The sequence below is a fragment of the Ambystoma mexicanum genome, chromosome 1q (assembly GCF_040938575.1).
Source record: "Ambystoma mexicanum isolate Mex_15411 chromosome 1q, UKY_AmexF1_1, whole genome shotgun sequence".
In the NCBI taxonomy this organism is placed as follows: domain Eukaryota; kingdom Metazoa; phylum Chordata; class Amphibia; order Caudata; family Ambystomatidae; genus Ambystoma; species Ambystoma mexicanum.
The window spans coordinates 867355937-867377697 of record NC_090922.1 but is presented as its reverse complement, the minus strand read 5'-3'; the positions used below and the strand labels follow the sequence as shown (position 1 = coordinate 867377697).

The 21761-nt window shown below is 46.1% G+C and overlaps 1 protein-coding gene across 2 annotated transcripts in view; it reads right to left on the bottom strand.

Moving 5' to 3' along the window:
* The window catches only part of ZBTB41 (zinc finger and BTB domain containing 41), a 744921-nt gene that overhangs the window by 98445 nt on the left and 624715 nt on the right, over positions 1–21761 (bottom strand). For both annotated transcript variants that reach the window (XM_069641521.1, XM_069641522.1), the window contains one exon: positions 11102–11207. In XM_069641521.1, the coding sequence (XP_069497622.1) occupies positions 11102–11207 (106 nt within the window). The remainder of the gene's footprint in view (positions 1–11101; positions 11208–21761) is intronic.

Below are 21761 nucleotides of genomic sequence, written 5' to 3'. Positions count from 1 at the left end.
TTTTTGATAATCTCTTTCTCCTCTCACATTTTGACTATGTTCCATTCCTTTCGTTTTCATCTTTTAATATTCGTAAGTCTCTGCAGTTTCTCACCTTTAAGGATGCTCAGCTCCTTATTTCTTTGTTAGTTTTTTCCCGCCTCTTTTAATAATCTTCTCTTCTTCTTGGTCTTCCAGTTTGTCAATTTGCCCCGCTTTGCTCCATCCATCACTCCCCAGTTTGCACTTTATACAGTCTCGCCCCACGGGATTCTATTTCTGCTGCCGTACTTTGAGTTGGATATCCTTTGAATCTCGTCTTCATTTTAATTTTCTTTGTCTTTTTCTTTTCATTATTATCTTTTTATTGTGTTTTGTAACAGTTATAACATGAGCATTTCAGGGCAAAGCAAAAGAGAGAGACAAACGGCAAACAAATGAGGAACATTAATAAGGGCATACATGAGCACCATATGTTTTGGGACATAGGGGAGCATTCATTAATAGCTTAAGTGACAGTCTTTATCTACATAGGGATGGCTCTCATGCATCGTAGTGTCCCGGGAGCCATCTACGTTTTGGAGGTTTGCGTACCACTCCTGGGAATTGGTTGGTGCAGTCGAAGAAGGAAGACCAGGTATGCAGAAATGTCCCGATAGTTCCTCATCTGGGTAGCGATGATCTACTCCGCCACAGCAAGGTCCCAACATTGCACCCATCACAGTGAGATCGCCGTTCCATCCGTGGATCTCCAAAGGTGTGCTAGGGATACTTTAGCTGCCGTGAGGAGGTGTGTGATCAAGTCAGCCATATGTCCAGTTAGAGGGAACATTACCTTACCTGTGTCCCCCAATAGAACTATTCCCAGGTCCCAAGGGATTGTCAAGCCTGTGATCCATTTTAATTGAAGCAAAACCTCCCGCCAAAACCTGGCTGAAAGATCACATAACCACCACCAATGGAAGAATGACCGGACAGACTTGCAGCCCCGCCAACAGTGGGGTGAGATGGCTGGATTACTTTTGCTTATTATTTCTGGGGTGAGGTACCATCGGTAACACACCTTGGTTGCTCCCTCCCTGTTTGCAATGCATCTAGAGCTTCTGAGTGTTCGGGTCCAGGTGCGGTTCCAATCCTCCATTTCTATTTCCCTGCCGAGGTCTTTCTCTCATTTGAGCATGTATTTCTCCTTCACCGACGGCTGCAACCTGTCAAGAAGCTTACAAAGAAACGACACAAAGCCCCTGAAAACTGAAGTCAGCGTCTGCTCTAATGCGTTGGGTTATCTTCCTGCTGGCGTTTTGTTTTCAGATTGGGACATCCAGTGCCTCAGCTGTGCAAACCTAAATCTCTCCTATTCCACAATATGAAATGTTATTTTGCATTCCTCGAAAGTCAGGGGGAAACTGTTGCTAAAGAAACTTTTATCTGCAATAATCCTCCTTCTTTCCAACTAGCGAACCTTAGTGGATTCAGTCCCGGGTAGAAGTCTGGGTTGTTCCATAACGGGATGGGGGGCCCAGAGACTCATTAACACCCCTGCAACAAGTGCCCTCCTCCAGATGTGAATAGTGTTCATGGTGGTAGATAGGGAGCCCTCCCCCACACCTAGACGTCCCATTCCCAAGTGTGACAGGGTAGAAAGAGGGACCGGGCACCACACCTCCTCAATCTGTTTCCAGCGTGGGTTGTTCTCCCCCTCTTGCCATATTAATGTGCGAGATAGCTGCTTTGTCTTTTTTTTAAGTCTCTTCATGGGCTAGCTTCTCCCTACCTGTCTTCTTTAGTCTTGTTTTATTCTCCACCTAGTGCTCTTCGTTCTCATTCTATTTTTCTTCTGTACACTTCCCGCCCCCTTGTACGTCTCCTCGTTTGTTCCTTTTCTCTTTTTGCGCCTAAGCACGGGAATCTGCTCCCACTGTTGCTATGCTAGAGTTTCCCTTTCCTCTGTTTAACTCTCATTTGAAGCTCTATCTTCTGTCTAACTAATACATACTGAAGAACAATTTGTCTTTTCTCAAAGAGGGGGGGGGAGAGGAAACGGTCTTAAAGACAGTTATACATTTTTACCAACGCCACCTGAGTACTGTGCACTGTGTAAAGACATGTTACAGAACTTTGAGACTGATAATAAGTCCTCTCAGAGTTGAGTCAGAAAGAAGCCATACTGAGGCTGTTGTGCAAGCCTCCTTTTCTTTTTAGTTAGGTTTTCTAAAGCGGCAGAGCCATTTAGTCATTAGGAAATTGCACTTGGGACTCTATTTGGACTACGACGAGCACCCTTATTTTTCGTCTTTGAAGGCAGGGACTTTCCCTCATAGCGATAAGGCCAGTTAGGCATTTTCCTTTTTATTTGAATAAACCAATCTACACCATGACCCACTGTAGTCTGAGTCCTTTTGGTTCGCCACAGTTCCTACGACACGCGCTGCTATAACACATGCTCCTACAACACATACTCCTATTATACATGTTCTTATAATGCGCTACTACACATGGATCTACTATAAATAACATGTGGACATAAGCACGTGCTCTTACCACACATTCTCCAACCACAAACATTTTATAACACACACTCTTACGACGTACACTTACCACACACTCTTACCACACATTCTTATGACACTCTCCTACAACACATGCAGCTACAACATGTGCTTCTACAACACACACACACACACACACACACACACACACACACACACACACGCTCCTACAACACATGCTCCTATTACACACCATAAGGACGTACAACACATGCTCTCACATGTACCTAGGGCACATGCATGTATGATACATTCTCCTATGTGTAAGTGAGGCATGGTGCCACAAGTAGACATTTTCACAAGATTGCAAGTTTCAAAACCTTTATTTGTATATTTTGAATGGGTGATTGGGAGAACTCCCAGCTTGCCCCAATGCTAAAATGGGAGTAATCACAACCATAAACTATAGAAAACACAGTCCTGGTCAGTCTTGTCAAAATAATAATGGCCTATGCTAAAAAACCTAACAACTTCCCTAACACTAAGATAACAAATGGGTGAAGGGATATAGATTGGGTCAAAGAAAATCAGTGTAATAAAACAAATGTCAGTGTGGCTAAGCAACCGTTTCTTCCGACATTTTGCAGCATGTGGTATGGTGGCACACTTGGCTTGGGTGACACTCTGGCTCCAGACACATGGATGCATTCAAAGATCAGTTCCATGTCATTTCATGCGGGATGTTTTTCGCAGCGTTTTTTACCGCAATTTTTTTTACGAAAAAACCCATCACTTTTTTTATTATTATTTTTGAGGGGGTTCCACCACAACCCCCCCATTTTCTAAAAAATGTGATGGGTATTTTCGAAAAATAAATTGCGGTAAATAATGCCGCGAAAAAACATCCCGCGATGAAAGGACGTTGTACCCAAAGATCGGGGACCAGGGTCCACTTGGCCTACCACGATAGAGTTCCTTTTTTTTTTGCCAGTTCAACAAAATGACCACAGTTCACAATCACGACTTCACTTCTTCTCCAGAAGTACAATTTCACCCAGGTCTCCCTCTGCCGGGCTCTGTCCTTTATATCACAGTTCAAGGGGTCCCTTCGCCATGCTTTGTATCACATTCACTAGGCTCCCCTCTGTCGGGCTCAATCCTCTTTTTTACTTTTCCTACTATCGAAGATTTCAGAATGTGCAAGGATTTTTCTAACTCCTCTGCATGACTACTTCGACCTTTCTTCTCATTTGCTTTCCCACTAATAACACAAAAGTTTCTCGATTCCTTATATCTTCGCAAACATACAAAAAGAAAGTTCAACGAAATCTACAAAAAATGACACTTTCTTGCAATGCGTCCTGGTACTTGCAGTTTTCACTCTCAGGCGCCCCCTCAGTCGGGTGCACGCCTCGTTTCCCACTTTCTCCATGTATTTCTTGTCTGCGCGATATCACAAAGACCCTCGATTGTACCGCTTCTTAGGGTATGACCACTTTGCTACTTGGTATCGCGCTGCACCTTTGACCATGAACAAGAGTCTCTAATCACTTTCCTCACGGTTGCCTTCTTACACGCAACCTTCGCTTGCTACTTTGTCCCTGTTATAATCTTCGTTTCACACAGACCGGTCTTTCAGTGCAGTCACTTCACTCACCGGCTGTGTGAACTCCTTGTGTTTGCTCACAGCTTTGTTCCTGGAGTCATGGTTTGCAGTTCACAAAACTATCACATTTAGCAAATGAAACCCCGGTGTGCCATGACCAATACAGCTGCAACAAGATACATCTGTCCTACTCTGTTTCCTATGCAGGCTCAAATCCCTGATGCATCAACATCTGGAACTACAAAGTCTATACCTCGCACATTGTATACCCTGCGCATGAAGTATTAACAGGCAACAGTGGCATTACTAGGTCATTCGTGGCTGAGTTGGTTAGCATATTGACATTTCTTTATAAAAATGTATTTAAATAGTACCCTTCTGCGATTTACAAATGATCCTATTACAAAACGTACAAGCCCATTCATTTGCTGGCTTGGCTCATGTTTAGCTCCAACAGTCTAATCCGACTTACCTAGGAATTCTCTGCTCCCCTCTGCACTGGCATAAACCAACCCTGTCATAATAATGCTGATCAATACAATGGTATGGGCAATGAATGGAAAGAACCCGCAAGTTGCCCTGGCAACATGGATGAAATGGCTTAAGTAGGATACGGGACCAGAATGCCCAAAATGGTTCCTTTGCATTTTGACTCTTAACTGAGTGCACACACAGTAGGCACACAAGTGGGGGGGGGGGGGTTGCCGACAATCAGATTAATTCAGTACTGACTCAAACATTTTAATACCTTTTTAGATTTATAATCCATTTGGCCTGTGACATAATACTGTGAAGCATTTAACAAGAGCCGAGATACTTTAAACCACCAACGTGGCTTAGGAATTGGATGCATTTGCTATGGGATTTGTCATCTAATAATGACAGCACTAAGTCAGTGTTGGAAAATGCAGCCATGGAACGGCTTATTTATCAGTCTAAAAACCTCCCTGGAAATAGGACCACAGTCTTTGAAACCTTAAACTCCCTCTAGTTGTGTGACAGTGCATGTTCATTTTCACAGCCCCATACCACCCCTTCACCTCACGCTACATTTCACTTCTTTTGTCACGGACCAAATGTACAGATTTGAAACACATGTGTATAAGAACCATATAAATAAACTATCATATCATACCTATATTAAGCTACTATTCATATGAACTGAAAGTCATGCGTCATGCCAATGTAGTCTTATAACACATGTACAAGTGCTTAACATATTTGACCCCTTCCCAAAATTACTTTAAACAGAAAAATATCAGGGTATCAGTTTGAAATGGAGGTTCACTTACCTTGCACATTTAAATATAGAATCCTGGGACATAGTAAAGCGATACTAGATCTGAAGTGAATAGAAAAGCACCTCTACACCCACGAGGGACTCTGGTTGTCAAGCCTTTCTACCACTTTTGTATCTAGTACTACATGTCATCCCTTCATTGTGAATCATATAAATGGGAGCCAATCAGAATCATGCATCTCACATCATAATAAGAGATGCTGTGCTAAGATTCCATCACACAAACAAACATTCTTATGGCACAGGAAAAGGGTGGACTACAAAAAACACAGAGGTTTCTCATGACATGAACACAAACATTTATTTCAAATAGAACCGTGAGGACCGGATTGCTAACTGTGTACTGAGTTGCATTTTTCAAGCACGTAGACTTTTGCTATAGTGTTCTGGGAAAAGTTACCATGGTAGGAGAGGAACTTGTTTGTTGGCCGAGCACTGCAATTGGATGTGTTGTTGCATCCAGATCTGAGCACACCATGGAGTGCGAAGAAGAAACTTCTTTGACCAGAGACAATCCATGGACAATCCAGCAACAGCTGAAGCTAGGAGGTGGGCGAGTAGCGCAGCATAATGGCTGCTTGGCACAAACCCCTACAAAAACGTAATTTGCTCGCTCGAAAAAGGTTGTATTCGATGACAAACATAGTAATTAACATGCAAACACTTACGCACCCATATATGTATGTTGTCTTGAATAGGGAACCAGATGTGAGGTCACAATCTGTACTAAGGACCATCCATCACTGAAGCCTAAAGACTCTGCAGTACAGATACACCTGGGCATTCTCTGAATGGGGTCCCACCCTGCCATTCAAGCAATTCTATAAAGACTGTATCCCAGCGCCTCCTTGCTAACTCACCTGGGCATTCTATGAATGGGGTCCCACCCTGCCATTCAAGCAATTCTATAAAGACTGTATCCCAGCGCCTCCTTGCTAACTGCCAACAGTACTGCAAACCTCTGCCTATCACTACAGCAACTGGTGCCACTCAACGCCATTCCTCACCACTTACAACCTAGAATCAGGCACACCACCATGCAGGGCGTTCCGCCTCCCACCAAGTTTCTTCCATGCCCTGGGAGCCCAACCTGCCCATGGGAACAATGGATCGATGGATTCCACGTCTACCTCAGAGCCATTGGGGGCAGCAAATTCAATGATGACCTCAAGGAGGCGACCCTTTTGAACTGTATAGGGGCAGAAGCACTGAGACTTTTCAGGACCCTTCCCGAACCCGGCAACATGGGAGGAGATGGCAACCGCAAGTTTGACATAGCATTGGCCAAACTCACCAGTCGTTTTGGCAACAAGACCAACGTAGTACTGGAAAGATACAGGTTCTTTTCCAGAAAGCAGCTCAAAGGCGAGTCTATTGATTCATACATAGCGTCCCCCAGGGCGCTTATGTCAACCTGCAGTTTCACAGGTGTCTGTGATGAGTATTTGAGAGACCAATTGGTGCTGAATGTGGCTGATCCACGCATCCAACAAAAATTGTGGCAAACCAAAAATCCCACCCTGGACCAAGCCACGGAGATAGCAAGGAGCATGGAATTGGGAGATCGATGCATGAGGGAAAGACGCGACCACACGACCAGTGTGGAGATCAAATGTGTCAGCCCTGAGTCCGAGCCTTACAAGCCTATAGTAGCAGCAGTAAGAAAGGCTCCGCCATCAAGGGGTTCGAAATTTGGCTCAAACAGAGCGAGGCCATACAACTCCCAGAATCCAACGCGCTGCCAGAGGTGCGGATGGTACAAGCATGCAAATCCTGACAAAGAATGCCCCGCCATCGCTATGGAGTGTTATAAGTGCAGCCAGATTGGACACTTTGCCAAAGTCTGCAAGAACACACGGGGAAAGACAACCAGATATGGCGATCTCACCAGGCGATCTTTCATCAGACCGTCCTCTGTGAGAGTCATTGAAAGCAACCAAGAGCACAATGACATGTTATCTATCAGTCCAATGCAACAAACGGTACAAATACTCACTGTAACATCCCAACAACAGAGCAACGGTCCCTGGGTCAAAATGCAAATCAACGGCATATCATTACCCGTAATGATAGACACTGGCTCCCCCTACACCATCGTGGATCTCAAGACCTTTTTGAGTGTACTCTCTGGCAAGATACATGACCTGCGAAGCACTTGTGTAAGAGCTACCGAACACCCATCGAGATAATGGGATATGTGTGGGTGAACCTCAAGTTCCATGACAGAGAAACATATTGCAAACTCTTTGTAGCCAAAGATGGCTCCTCCGTTGTGGGATGGGAAGAACAAGCCGCCCTTCGAGTAAGAATACACCCTGGTGAAGAAATCCCCGTGCCGAGTGTGCTCAATAATGATATGGACATCAAATCTAATCTAGCAAAACAATTCCCCAAGGTGTTCTGCGACAAGATTGGACTCCTAAAAGGTTTCCAACACAGAATAATCCTCAAAAGAGGTGCTGTCCCAGTGGCCCACCGAGTCCGCAGTATTCCCTTTGGAACAAAAGAGGCGTTGAAGAAAGAACTTAAGCGCCTCTGCGATGAAAATATCATACAGCCCATCGAGAGTTCAGAATGGCTTGCCCCTATTGTCTTAGTAAAAAAAACGGACGATTCCATAAGAATGTGCGTCGACTTGAGAGACCTAAACAAAAACATATGGGTTGACAGACACCCACTTCCCAATATATCTGAACTCCTATCGACCATGAAACCTGCAAAATACTTTACAACTCTGGACCTCTCCTCAGCCTATCACCAGATAGCTTTGGAAGAGAGCTCAAAGAACCTAACATCTTTTGTCACACCTCTCGGTGCATTCATGTTTAACAGAATGCCATTCGGACTCGCTTCAGCCGCAGCAGTCTTTCAGAGACTCATGTCACATCTATTTGGAGGACTTGATGGCATACACTGCTTCCAAGATGATATCCTCATATCAGCCAGTACAGAAGAAGAGCACAACGCAAAACTTGTGGGTGTCCTACAGGTCATACAAAAAAGTGGGCTCACACTCAAATTAGAGAAATGCAACATAAAGTGCGACCGAGTTTCATACCTGGGCCATTCCATTGACGCCAACGGCATCAGCCCCAAGAGGAAACTCATGGACACCATAATGAATATCGCCGAGCCTCAAAGTAAAGACCAATTAAGGAGTTTCCTCGGGATGACAGAATACTACTCCAAGTTTATAAACAACTATGCTGATAAGACCAAAAACATGAGGAACATCTTGAAGAAGGCAGCCAAATTCATATGGTCCACTGAATGCAAGAACGAATTCGAAGAAATCAAATTCCAAATTAACCAAGCTCCAGCCTTAGGAATGTTCGATTGTAAAGCCAAAACCATCATATCCGTAGATGCAAGTAAAACCGGACTGGGTGGTATCCTGGAACAGCAACAAGATAAGAACATCGTGACGATCGCATTGAGAGTACTGAGGGGAGCCGAACTAAACTATTCCACCATTGAGAGAGAAGCTCTGGGTCTGAGGTGGATTCTTCAGCATTTCAGGAACCTAATTTGGGGCTTACCCGTCATACTGAAAACAGACCATAAACCTCTAGTAAATGTCCTTCAGTCCAAAACCCCTCACCTTATATCACCGAGAATAAGACGTTGGTTCCTCGACATCATGCAATACAACCTCCAACTATGCTATACTCCTGGTCCACAAAACCAAGTAGCAGATTGTCTTTCCAGATTATCGACCAACATCGACACTGAGATTGCATCTCCAGATGAAGACATCATAGCTGTCGTAAACCCTGCCATCTCGAGAGATGAATGGAAAATCAATGCCAATACTGATCCGGAACAGCGAGAAATCAGGGAAGCGATAGCTAATGACTGGGTGGAAACGGGAGAGGCTTTAACTACCTTCATTCCCTTCAAGGAAGAATTATCAATGGACGATGAGCATATCTTCAGAGGCGATCGAGTAATCCCATCCACCCAACTCAGAAAAAAAGTACTCCAACTGGCACACGAAGGTCACCTAGGAAGGAGCTTGACGAAAAACAAGTTGAGTAACAACTATTGGTGGCCAGGAATGTGGAAAGAAGCAGAAGAACTGGTCAAAAATTGCTCCACGTGTGCCATGAGTGACAAGTCCAAGATCTTAAGAAAGACCCCCTTACAGCCTATTGAACCTCCCAAACATGTGTGGTCTAAACGGCAATCGACATCATGGGTCCATTCGAGAACCTCGAAACAGTCAAAGTATATATCATAGTACTTGTCGATTACACCTCTAAATGGACAGAATGGGGAATAGCTGAGGACAATGTGACCTCAAAGAAAGTCACAGATTTCCTGACAGAGATCTTCAACAGGGAGGGAGACCCCAAGGAAGTGGTTTCGGACAACAGGTCTCAGTTCATGTCTATGGAATTTGGGGAATTCCTCAAGAAAAGGTCCATCAGCCACATAACAACATCTTTGTACCATCCAATTTCCAACGGACTTGTGGAACGCATGAACAGGCTCGTGAAGAGCGTAGTTCAACTGGCCACGGCCAACAACCTCCCATGGAGAGAGACCCTCAAAGAAGCTTTACATGCGTATAGAACAACCCCACACACCACCACAAACATAGAGCCCTTCACCCTCATGCGAGGTAGGGTTGCAACCAACCGATTTAGACCGGCGTGGATGTTCTTATACACGGGAGAAGCAAGGGTGAACATGGATCTACTTCAAAAGACAGTAAGAGAAAAACAAGCAAAATACAAAAGACAATACGACTCCAGACATGGAGTAAAAGAGATGATGGTTCGTGAAGGAGACTGGGTATGTGTCAAAGAACCGAAGAAAACTCTCAAGGGTGAATCCATCTTCAGACCTCCACAGAGAGTTGTGAGTTGTCATGGGAAGTCTGTCATCCTCGATGATGGAAAGAGATGGTCTGGAGATGATCTCATAAAAGTAACAAAAGACATCCAAGAGACCAGCATATCTAAGGACAACAGTCCTGACAGACCATCACAACACACCTCACATTCCCTAAGAGAATCCCTCCGTGAACATGTGGACAATAATAGACCTCACTCCATGCATCAAGGAGTCCCCACTGGAAGAATGTCCAGAAGGAACCGCAAAATCATCCAAAACTTCAACAATGACTATGTCTATTACTAATGTACCCCAGTTAACCCATCTTCCCTCTGCCTCTCCCACTTGACCCCCCTTTTTTCTCCTTTCACTTTCCCGTTTCTTCCCCCCCTGTTTTTCTTTTTTCTTTTTGCCTCAGGTGGGGGAGATGTTATGGTAATACATGCACGAGTCTCTTTAGAACCTCGTGCATGTATATTCCATTTGAGAGTGCCTCGCCAGTTGGTGCCTCCACTGTGACTACCCCGGGGGCCTCGAATAAAGCTCTTACTCACCTCCATCCCAGTGTGCCTCTTTATTACAGCAGCCAAAAAGCCTTTATCTGTGCCAATGTTAAGTCCTTATCTGGCCAAGAATAACACACATTCCAAGCCTGTGCCCGTTGCACACGACAACGGGTCGAGCTACCAATCCTGACACAAACTCATGACCCTGCCTTAGCGAGAAGCCTGCATTGATATAGTGGATGGGGCCCTCACCAAGAACCTTCTCTGAGAGATGCCATCCGTTGAACAGCAACCTTGCACGGCATCCTTTTGTTTCCAAGGGCAGGGCGTTGCCCCTGAGCTATTCTCACGGCCTCTATACAATGTGATGCATGGTACTTACTTCTGCCAGACCTTTTCTCCAAGATGAACACTTTTATAATGGACAGTGAGGTGATCTCTGCGGCCAAAACACTTTCCACATTCTTCACATTGATGTGCTTTCTCACCTATTCAAGAAAAACACAAGTAAGAACGGATACTGAATTTGAAATATTTGTAAATAAATTATTGTTAGTCGTGCTAAGTGGCCTTTGGACAATGCTTTATATTTCTAAATTAAAACACATTTCCATGCAAAAGCAATATAATACATGTTTTCTGAGTAAGTATTGGCAGGTACTTTCCTTACAGCTCAGATCGGCGCATTGACAAGCTCTCCCCATTCGCATAATTCTATCTCAAAACAGTTGTCCATTGTCAAGAGAAATCACGCTTCCAATAGTGACGTGGGGTATAAAAGAAATGAGTGTTTCACCCACAGAAAAATAGGGCATGTATTTGAAATTAGGCTGAAAGATGTCATAATCTTTCAGTATTTCCTCTGCTAGCAGAAAACAAACCTCTTGTTTCATCTGCTGAATAGTTTTAAAGAAGGCAAAAACCACTGAACTGGACCAAAAGAAATAGCTTTTCAGGCAAAATAATGCAGTAAATTAGTTTACATGCGACATTGCATCGTAACACACCATTTTACATCTTATCCTGAGAATGGGCAGGGTTTTTCCAACTTATTTATGACACAGCAAAACTGTGAATTGTAAGGGTGTCTAAGAAGGAAGCCGACACAAGGGTGAAATGATGGAAGAAATCCTCACTATCCCCATCTCCTAAGAGGAGTTTCCCTGACTTAAACTAATACTAAAGTATCTGTCAGAATGTCTGTCAAAATCAAACTCCACCATCGTGTGTCACAACCCTACCTCTATCCCCTACAGTACAACTAAAGAATAAGCCAACAGAAAGTTACTTGCCCAGGAGAATGACTCCCTTCTCCCGGTATACGGGTGATGTCGCCAACATTTTCTTTTGCAAAAGGGGGACCTACTTCCTTACCCTGGCTGTGGTTCCAACAAAACCGTTGTACAACTCAACTCTCAGGACCAGGAGAATGACTCCCTTCTCCTGGTATTGGTCTGCACCCTCCAATACAGTTCACACCAGAGCCAGGGGGAATGACTCCCTTCCCCCGGCATCTCTGGAGTATATTCAAAGGCTTCAGTTTCTTCTCCAGGAGAATGACTCCCTTGTCCTGGTGTAACTTTCAACTTGATGTTTGTTTTGCCACTCTCTCACAGTACTAGCAAATTCCCAAATCTTTCTCTGGATTTCAGTGGACCTATCTGTGCCACTGTGGCGAGGAAGATTTCCTCGGATGTCTGCTTCACTGGCGTTCGGGTCACAGACCCTTCTCTGGTTGTCAGTGGGCCAGTGCGGCGAGGATGTCCTCAGATTCACATTCACTTTGAGGTTCAGTGGCCTTGGGGCAACCACGGAGATGAAGAAGCTCTCCTTGGATGCATAAATATTCACTATGTGGGCCAGTGACTCTATTCACAATGTTTGTTTTATCAACTGTTAACCAGGGGCTAAGAAGAGACCCTCTTCCCACGTGTCCCTACTGGTCCACCCGTGACTCCCGTTACCTTCTAAGGGCCCTCGGCACGTCTCCATTTCTTCCTGGGACTGGGCTCGACATCTCGTCTGCTTCACATGATTTTGCTGTGCCCTGGACATTCGGTGGCGGGCTGGGTGGTCAGCTTCTGCCAGACCCAACAAGAACTCCCTCAGCGGCTTGCCTGCATCCTCCTTCCTGTGTCTCCAGTCTGCAGACAGGATTTTATGCTCCCACACCTGTTGCCTCTCCCAGCTAGGCTTGATATGTCATTTAGTCCATCTCTTCTTATCCACTGTTGCCTGTTCCACCCTGGTGGATCTGGACACTTTGATCTTCATGCCTCCCTTTGGCCAATTCATACCAGTACTAGCATTTGATCACCAAATCCTCTGCCACCACCTCAAAATTGCGGCCCACTTCTCTGATGCAGCTGCATCTTGCATCAGATCTTTTCTGGCAAACAGAACGATGAGGGTCTTCTCTCACATAGCCGCAGCTGATCCAGCCCACGTGCCCTGCGGAGTTCCACAAGGATCGTGTGTATCTCCCACACTCTATAACGTGTTTACTAAACCGCTGCGGATGACACCAAGATACTCATCCCTATCACTGGCGATTATGTAACAGATGCAAAAGCACTCAATGCAGTCTACACTGTCATCCAGGCCTGGATAGCGCATCATGGGTTTTGCCTCAATGATGAAAAGACAGAATTAGTCATTCTGGGCTCACAATATAAACTCACTAAACTTAACCCCAAATACAAGTCCTTCATTATTGACGGAAACAATATCAAAGCCTCCAACGTCACAAAACACTTGGAATATATCTAGACTCCACTCTATCCCTCAATCGACAAACCAACGCAGTTGTCTCAGCATCATCCTATACCTGTAAATTTATTACAGCATATCGCCCATTTTTGACAACGGAGAACTGTCTGATTCTCGCCAGAACCCTTATGTCCAAAATCGACTACTGCAATGTCCTCTACCTAGGGACTAGTCAAAGAAACATTGATAAACTTCAGGTCACGCAGAATAACGCCATAAGGGCAGCCCTCAACGTTCCCAGGCGTTCCCACATCTCCAACACTAGACGCAGCCTGCACTGGCTACCCATCACTCACCGCATATCCTTCAAAGCACTTATGCTAACACACAAGGCCCAGAACAACGCAGCCCCGGCTTACATATCCACGCGCTTCATACAACATACTGCAACTAGACCACTAAGATCGTCTCAGGCTCACACCCTGACTATTCCTAGTTTCAAGCTACAGACAGCCGATGGCACGAGCTTCCCAGGCCTTGCGGCAAAGCTCTGGAACACCCTACCTAATGCTCTCAGAAACGTGCCTCACATCCACTCCTTCAAAGCTAAAACCAAATTGTGGCTACATGAACGGGATGCCTTAGACTCCTCTCTATAATCCTTACATCCGTTAACCACAGTACTGTTTGCTCATTGTACATAGACTTTTTACTGTATACCTAGATTCGGTCCTTTCCGGCATATTCGATGCTCTGAACTTCATGTAAATATATGTAAAATGTATACTGTATCTATTTACTATATATTGTAACTGCTTTTAAACATGCACCCAGATGCCCTGGTGCAAGGCGCGCAATACAAATAAAACCAATACAAATGCAAATAGGCAGTAATCTTCATGTTTTCGGTGCTCTTCTTCATCCTAGTATTATTTGTATCCCAAGTACTGCAGTAATACATTGGTCTACTCTTAAGGTAGTGGCTTGGAATGGAGGGGGAGGTTAGGGAAGGTTGGGGCGCAACGCTGATCAATGGGCTGTACCCTAAGGGATCGTCCTTGTTCCCAGAAGAGGAGTCCCTGCCCCATGAGGTCCTCCTACCTTAAACCACCACTAGGGGGACTATTGGGTAGCGGCTGCACTGCCCTAGCAACATGGAAAAGGGCTCCCTTTTGGGGAGAAGTGACGATGCCTGGTAAATCGTCACACCAGACCACACTCCTCATGCTTGCCTAGGTGCTAGTGAATCGTAGTACCCCAAATAGTGACCTCTCTATGATGGGTCTACCCGTAGTCTAGGTGCCATCACACACAGGGTATTGTTTCAATACAAATCTATCAGAGGAGTAGCAAATCCCACCACTTTCACTTGAGTTACCTAGAACCCTAGGCCTAGATTCTGTGTAAACAGGACTCAAAAACCACACATACCTAGTTGTCATGATTCCTGCCCCTCAGGTCCCCAGCCCTCCAAGATGTTGGGCTGGAGCCAGGCCACGATCACCTACATTGCCCTCAAGGGCCTCTCCATCCCTCCAAAGACCCACTTGGAGTCAGACTTGGCGCTTGTGGCACCAGACTCACTCACTCCCATAGGATAACATTGGGGGTTGGACTTGTAGTGCATTGATGGGGACAAGATGGATGCCCCCACATATTTCGGTTCCCAGAACTGCATGTGCAGTCTAGTCTTTTGGGTGTGGTTCAGCCCAGAGACACCTGGGATACCCAGAGACTATTTAAGCCACGCCCAGGCTGAGAAACATGCTTTGTGTTTTCTGCACCTGCAGCGTGACACTCACCGTGTTTGGATCGGTCTCCAGTAGGCCTGCATCTTTCTTCTGCGCTCAGCTCCTGCGAGAACAAGAACACTGTTAGGAACAGCCTTCCCTTGCAGGGCTTCTGCCCATCATTCATCGCTTCTTCTCTTCTGCCGGCATCTTCGGCGGTGTCATTCTCATCCCGGCACGCTGCTTACTAAGGAAAAGGGAAAAGAACAGAAAAAAGGCATTAGTAAGCATTCAGCAAATCTTTGCTTATTTTTAAAGACTGGATGAGCTTCAAACGCTTACCTGAATCTCAGCCGCGCTGGGGGAACTCTGTCTCCGGAACTTCTCATCCATCTGCAAGAGGGAAAAGACACTCCAGGTTAGCGTGGAAACATCTAGAGGCGCCGCATACTGCGCTTACTCACCGCATTCCTTCTTCATAACCGGCATCCACGCTGAAAACATCGCGGCACCTAAAAGACACAGAAAAAATACGAAAGGGTCGCATCGCGCTCTCACTTATCTTCAGCGCTACTCATCTCAGCAGCACATCGCCATCCCCGGACGCTGGCCATCATCTAAGGAAGGAAAGGAACAAAGTTAGAGAACTGTTCAAAAGACTCATTATCCTTACCTGTCGGACTCTTGCCAGTGAAGTAACTAGGCAGCAACGAGCCCGCATCAATCAACGTGCCCCTGCGTTGAAAGCAGGACGGAGCGCACACTTTCCATGAAAACAAGGTGAGCTGTGGATCAAAGGGAAGAGTTGGACCCCGGGGAAAAGGGGTTCAGGCACACAGAGACAATAGGGAGTTAAACTCTACCAATCCTGTGTTTCAGGCCCAGTCTCCAGTTGAGTAGACTCCAGGGAAGGGTTCGAGGTCGTAAGAGGTCAGAACAGGCTGAGTGACGTCCCCGTGGATACCAGGTGAGCGTTACAGAACACAAAGCCTAACATCAAAATCCACCTGGGCGTCATGGAAACGTCAGAAAACGACCAGTTAGCCAACATGTTGGGGCAGCTGCGTTCCGAAGTACATGCAGCCATGCAGGAGACCAACACCCTGAGGAGATAGCGGATAGTAGCCAAAGAACGCACTGATGATTTAAGCTGGCAACTTCTCCAGTCACAAGCAGGGTATGCACCATTGCCGGGAAGCGTGCCCTCGATGCCAGCACCATCAGCCAATCCCGTTCAGATAACCCTTCCTGAGGCAGTTCCCTTGGCCCCGCCCGAACGATTTACGGGGATCCCAAGAGGTTTGCAACGTTCATGAACCAGTGCCGCCTGCACTTCCTTTGTAGACCAGGGGCCTTTCCGAATGACCAATCACGGGTCGCTTTTGTGCTATCCTACCCGAGTGGTAGCGCTGTGGACTGGTCTGTACCCTTTGTGGCCCAAGACGATCCTTTACTGCATGACTTCAGGGACTTTCAGCAGGAGATGGAAAAGCTGTTCGCCCGTCGTACTCATGGGCAGGCTTTAGACAACGAACTTCTGTCCCTACGCCAAGGGAATGAAGACCTATTAACATACATAGCCACGTTCAATAGACTCGTAGTTGAAGCAGAATGGCCAGTGGAGAAGAGAACCACGTTATTTAATCAGAGGTTGCGGGGGGAGCTTAAGGATGTTCTCGCACAAGTAGTGAACCCCCCGAAAGACTGCTCAGAATTAATTGACCTTGTTGTTCAACTGGATCATAGGTACCAGGACCGAAGAGCAGATCGGACCGGACCCTCGCCCTATGTATGTGCGTTCAAAGGACAATATTGCCCGCACAACGGAAGGTTCAGGAGAACCAATGCAAATCGGGGGGGGGGGCGTCAGATCCCCCTTGACTAAAGCGGAAAGGGATAAAAGGAGACGGCAGCAGTTATGTCTGTACTGTGGTCAGGTAATTTCCTTAAAGAGTGCCCTGTGAAGCCACTGAGGAGGAGGGTAGTGGCCATGGACAAGGAAGATACCATCAAGGAATCGGAAAACTGCCCAGCCCGGCAAGTGTAGGGGTCCACTTGTCGAGCGAATAAAGTGAACTACAGACCTCCTATTTTGCACTATCTGTGGTCTTGATCAATCACCAACAGCCATCTCGGATGCACACAGTAAGAGCGTACATTGACAGTGGAGCGGTTGGGAATTACATCGACCAGGATCTTGCGGCAAAGATGGGGCTTCCGTTACGCCCTAAATCAACCACCGACACTGTTACCACTGTCAACAGCATGGAAATAGCTTCTGGTCTAGTATCCCAATGCACTGCAGCTTTAACCCTTCTGTGCCAGGATGGACACCAAGAATCTATTGTTTTCGACTTCATTAAGGCACCACAGTTCCGGTTGATTTTTGGGAATGCCATGGTGGATAGCTCACAATCCTCAAATCGATTGGCGAGCAAAAGAATTGGTCTTTCCCGAGACTTGCGCCCACACATGTTATCGCCAAGAGAAACAACCAATAGACACCAGAACCTCCACGCTTGCGACTGTGGCAATCGGCACCCTGCCAAGTGAATACCAGGACTTTCAAGATGTCTTTCAGAAAGAACAGGCTAATACCCTGCCACCACATAGACCATACGATTGCCAAATCAACCTGATACCTGGCGCACAAATCCCTTGTGGGCGAATTTACACACTCGCGGAACCAGAAAACCAGCACCTGAAGGCCTATCTTGACAAATGCCTGGCCAACGGGTTCATCCGTCCCTCGAAGTCTCCAGCAGCCAGTCCTCTATTCTTCGTACTGAAAAAGGAGGGGGACTTGAGAACGTGCATCGACTATCACGCACTGCACCAGATTACCGTAAAAAACACTACCCCCTGCCACTGATGCCTGAATTGCTTGATCAAGTCAAAGATGCCCAAATCTACAGAAAACTACACCTGAGGGGGGGGCATATCACCTTGTTCGCGTAAAACAGGGGGACGAATGGAAAACCGCTTTTCGCACCAAATACGGCTTGTACGAATATCAAGTAATGCCCTTTGGCCTTTGCAACGCGCCTGCAGCATTTCAATACTTCATGAATGATGTCCTATGGGAATTGATTGATGTCTGTGCTCTAGTGGACATTGGCGATATTCTAGTATATTCCGCATTAAAGCAGGACCATGTTAAACACGTCCGATCCGTATTGGAGAAACTCCGACAACACCAGCTCTACGCCAAGCTCGAAAAGTGCTCATTCCACATCTCTGAGGTGGAATTCCTGGGCTTTATTCTGAGCCCGAATGGAATCCGAATGGATGTACACAAGGTAGATGCTATCCTGAACTGGCCATCCCCAAATTCATTCAAGGGGGTCCAAAGTATGCTGGGTTTTGCAAACTTCTACCGCCGGTTCATCCCAGGATTTTTGCAAATCGTGCATCCCATCACGTCATTGCTAAGGAAAAGCAACAAAAAGTTCCAGTGGACATCAGAAGCCGAGGAAACTTTCCAGGAACTCAAAGCAAGATTCACATGCCCCAATCTTACACCACCCTCGCCCTGATCTCCCATACCTGGTGGAAACGGACGCCTCAAGCATGGCTATGGGAGCCGTCTTCTCACAAAAAGACACTGAAACGGGCCAGTTACACCCTGTTGCCTTCTGGTCGCGTAAATTCACACCCCCTGAACTCAATTACTCTATCACAGACAAAGAACTCCTGGCCATTAAGTCAGCCTTTAAGGCATGGCGGCACTACCTCTTGGGCGCCAGACACACAATCACTGTAATAACTGACCACCGGAACCTCCAGTACCTAAAAACGGCAAAGGCCCAATCCTCAGGACAACTACGTTGGGCTCTTTATTTTGCTGAATCTGACTACGTGTTTACATTTCGACCAGGGGTGAAAAACGGGAAGGCCGATGCCCTTTCCCGTATGGGGGTGGAAGAGCAAGGGTATCAGACCCCTGACCCAATAGCAATCATCCCGAGTGACAAGCTCCTCCTAGAAATCACAGCAACCATAACTCAAAGAATTACATGAAGAAATCCAAACCCTGATGAGTCCGGAGCAATTACAAGCGTGGAGTGCACAAGGAGAACATTACATGATAAAAGATCAGTTGCCCTACTTCAGGAATCGTTTATTCTTACCAAACCAAGAACTACGAGAACAAGTCATGTGCGGTTATCATGATTCCTTGATCGAGGGCCACCCCGGAATCGCTAAAACCCTAGCCAAGGTAAAACGAAATTATTGGTGGCCCACGTGGCGTAAAGACATTATCCAATTCATCCTATCTTGTGGAGTGTGTGCTCAAAACAAGTGATCCAACCAGAAACCGGCTGGGCTATTACATCCATTGGAAATCCCACCAGCACCTTGGCACACGTTGTCCCTCGATTTTATTATTGACTTACCACCCAGTCAAGGATTTAACACTATTCTTGTGGTCGTGGACCCATTTTCAAAAATTGCACATTTCATTCTTCTTAAAGGGCTCCCAAATGCTTCCACTCTGGCAAAGGTATTTCTTGAAGGCATCGTACGGCTCCATGGGTTTCCTTCAGTTTTAGTCTCAGACCAAGGTACTCAATTCGCATCTAACTTCTGGAGAAAATGCTGCTCTATGGCCCAGATCGACATTGGCTATCCACCAGTCACCATCCCCAAACGGGTGGTCAAACTGAGAGGACAAATCAGACGCTCGAGCAGTATCTGCGTTGCATGTTATACCAAGCTGAAGGAAGCTGGTTCGACCTATTATGGATAGCTGAACATGCTTATAATAATTCCCTACACACCAGCACTGGGCAGATACCCTTTTATACCATGTATGGCAGGCACCCACGTACTTCTGAGTTGGACGTTCCTATAACCCTGGAAATGCCAGCAGTCAAAACCTTGCACACGACCATTTCTCAATCCTTTAAAAGGGCAGCTGAACACCTACTTCAAGCTAAGAATCGCCAAAGAAGTTTGCTGATCAACACCGAGCAAATGCCCTCAACTACCAAGTGGGAGACAAAGTCCGGCTGGCGTCTAAACACGTATCCATTAAAGGAACCCAAACTTTCCGTCCAAGATACCTGGGTCCATTCACCGTCACCTCTGTGATAAATCCTGTGGCGGTCAGACTAGCTTTGCTGTCAAACATGCAGATTCATCCTGTGTTCCACGTGTCTCTCCTTAAACCTGTTCAACCTTGGACCCGGGTAGCAACGCCACCGCAGCCAGTAGTAGTCGCCGGGGAGCCAGAATTCGAAGTCAAGGACAAAAGCGTGACACTCACCATGTTCGGATCGGTCTCCAGTAGGCCTGCATCTTTCTTCTGCGCTCATCTCCCGCAAGAACAAGAACACCGTTAGGAACAGCCTTACCTTGCAGGGCTTCTGCCCATCATTCATCGCTTCTTCTCTTCTGCGGGCATCTTCGGCGGCGTCATTCCCATCCCGGTACGCCGCTTCCTAAGGAAAAGGGAAAAGAACAGAAAAAAGGCTTTAGTAAGCATTCAGAAAATCTTCGCTTATTTTTAAAGACTATGAGCTTCAAACGCTTACCTGAATCTCAGCCGCGCTGGGGGAACTCTGTCTCCGAAACTTCTCATCCATCTGCAAGCGGGAAAAGACACTCCAGGTTAGCGTGGAAACATCTAGAGGTGCCGCATACCGCGCTTACTCACCGCATTCCTTCTTCATAACCGGCATCCATGCTGAAAATGTCACGGCACCTAAAAGACACAGAAAAAGAACTCAGTTCAATACAAATACGAAAGGGTTGCATCGAGCTCTAACTCACCTTCAGCGCTACTCATCTCAGCAGCATGTCACCATCCCCGGATGCCGGACATCATCTAAGGAAGGAAAGGAACAAAGTTAGAGAACTGTTCAAAAGACTCATTATCCTTACCTGTCGGACTCTTGCCAGTGAAGTAACTATGCAGCAATGAGCCCGCATCAATCAACGCGCCTCTGCGCTGAAAGCAGGACAGAGAACACACTTTCAAAGAAAACAAGGTGAGCTGTGGATCAAAGGGAAGGGTTGGATCCCGGGGAAGAATGGGTTCAAGCACACAGACAATAGGGAGTTAACCTCTACCAATCCTGTGTTTCAGGCCCAGTCTCCAGTCAAGTAGACTCCAGGGAAGGGCTCGAGGTCATAAGAGGTCAGAACAGGCTGAGTGATGTCCCCGTGGATACCAGGTGAGCGTTACACTAGTCAGTATAAAACATTAGTTTAATCCACCTTGTTGTTTGCATCTGATGCATAGATCACTTATATTAATCATCAAAAGCACACCAATCTGTTCCACATTTTAGAACAATATTTATGCTATAAGGTGCAGTGAGGGTTAGTAGCCAATTGTGAATTTATCGCCCATCACAGTACATCCTACTTGATCTAATAAGACCCCAAATGGGACCGACTCCCACTATATCCAGTTCTTTAGCGAGAGGTCCACCATTTGCTAGTAAATCTTACTCAATTTCTTTTGAGGACTCCTGTATTGGCGAACCTTCCGCAATATTTCCAACATACATGATGGCATGAGTTATGTTCCCTATTGCAGCGAAGGTGATACCTACAGATGAATAAATATTATACAATGTCAACACTTTGTTTCGG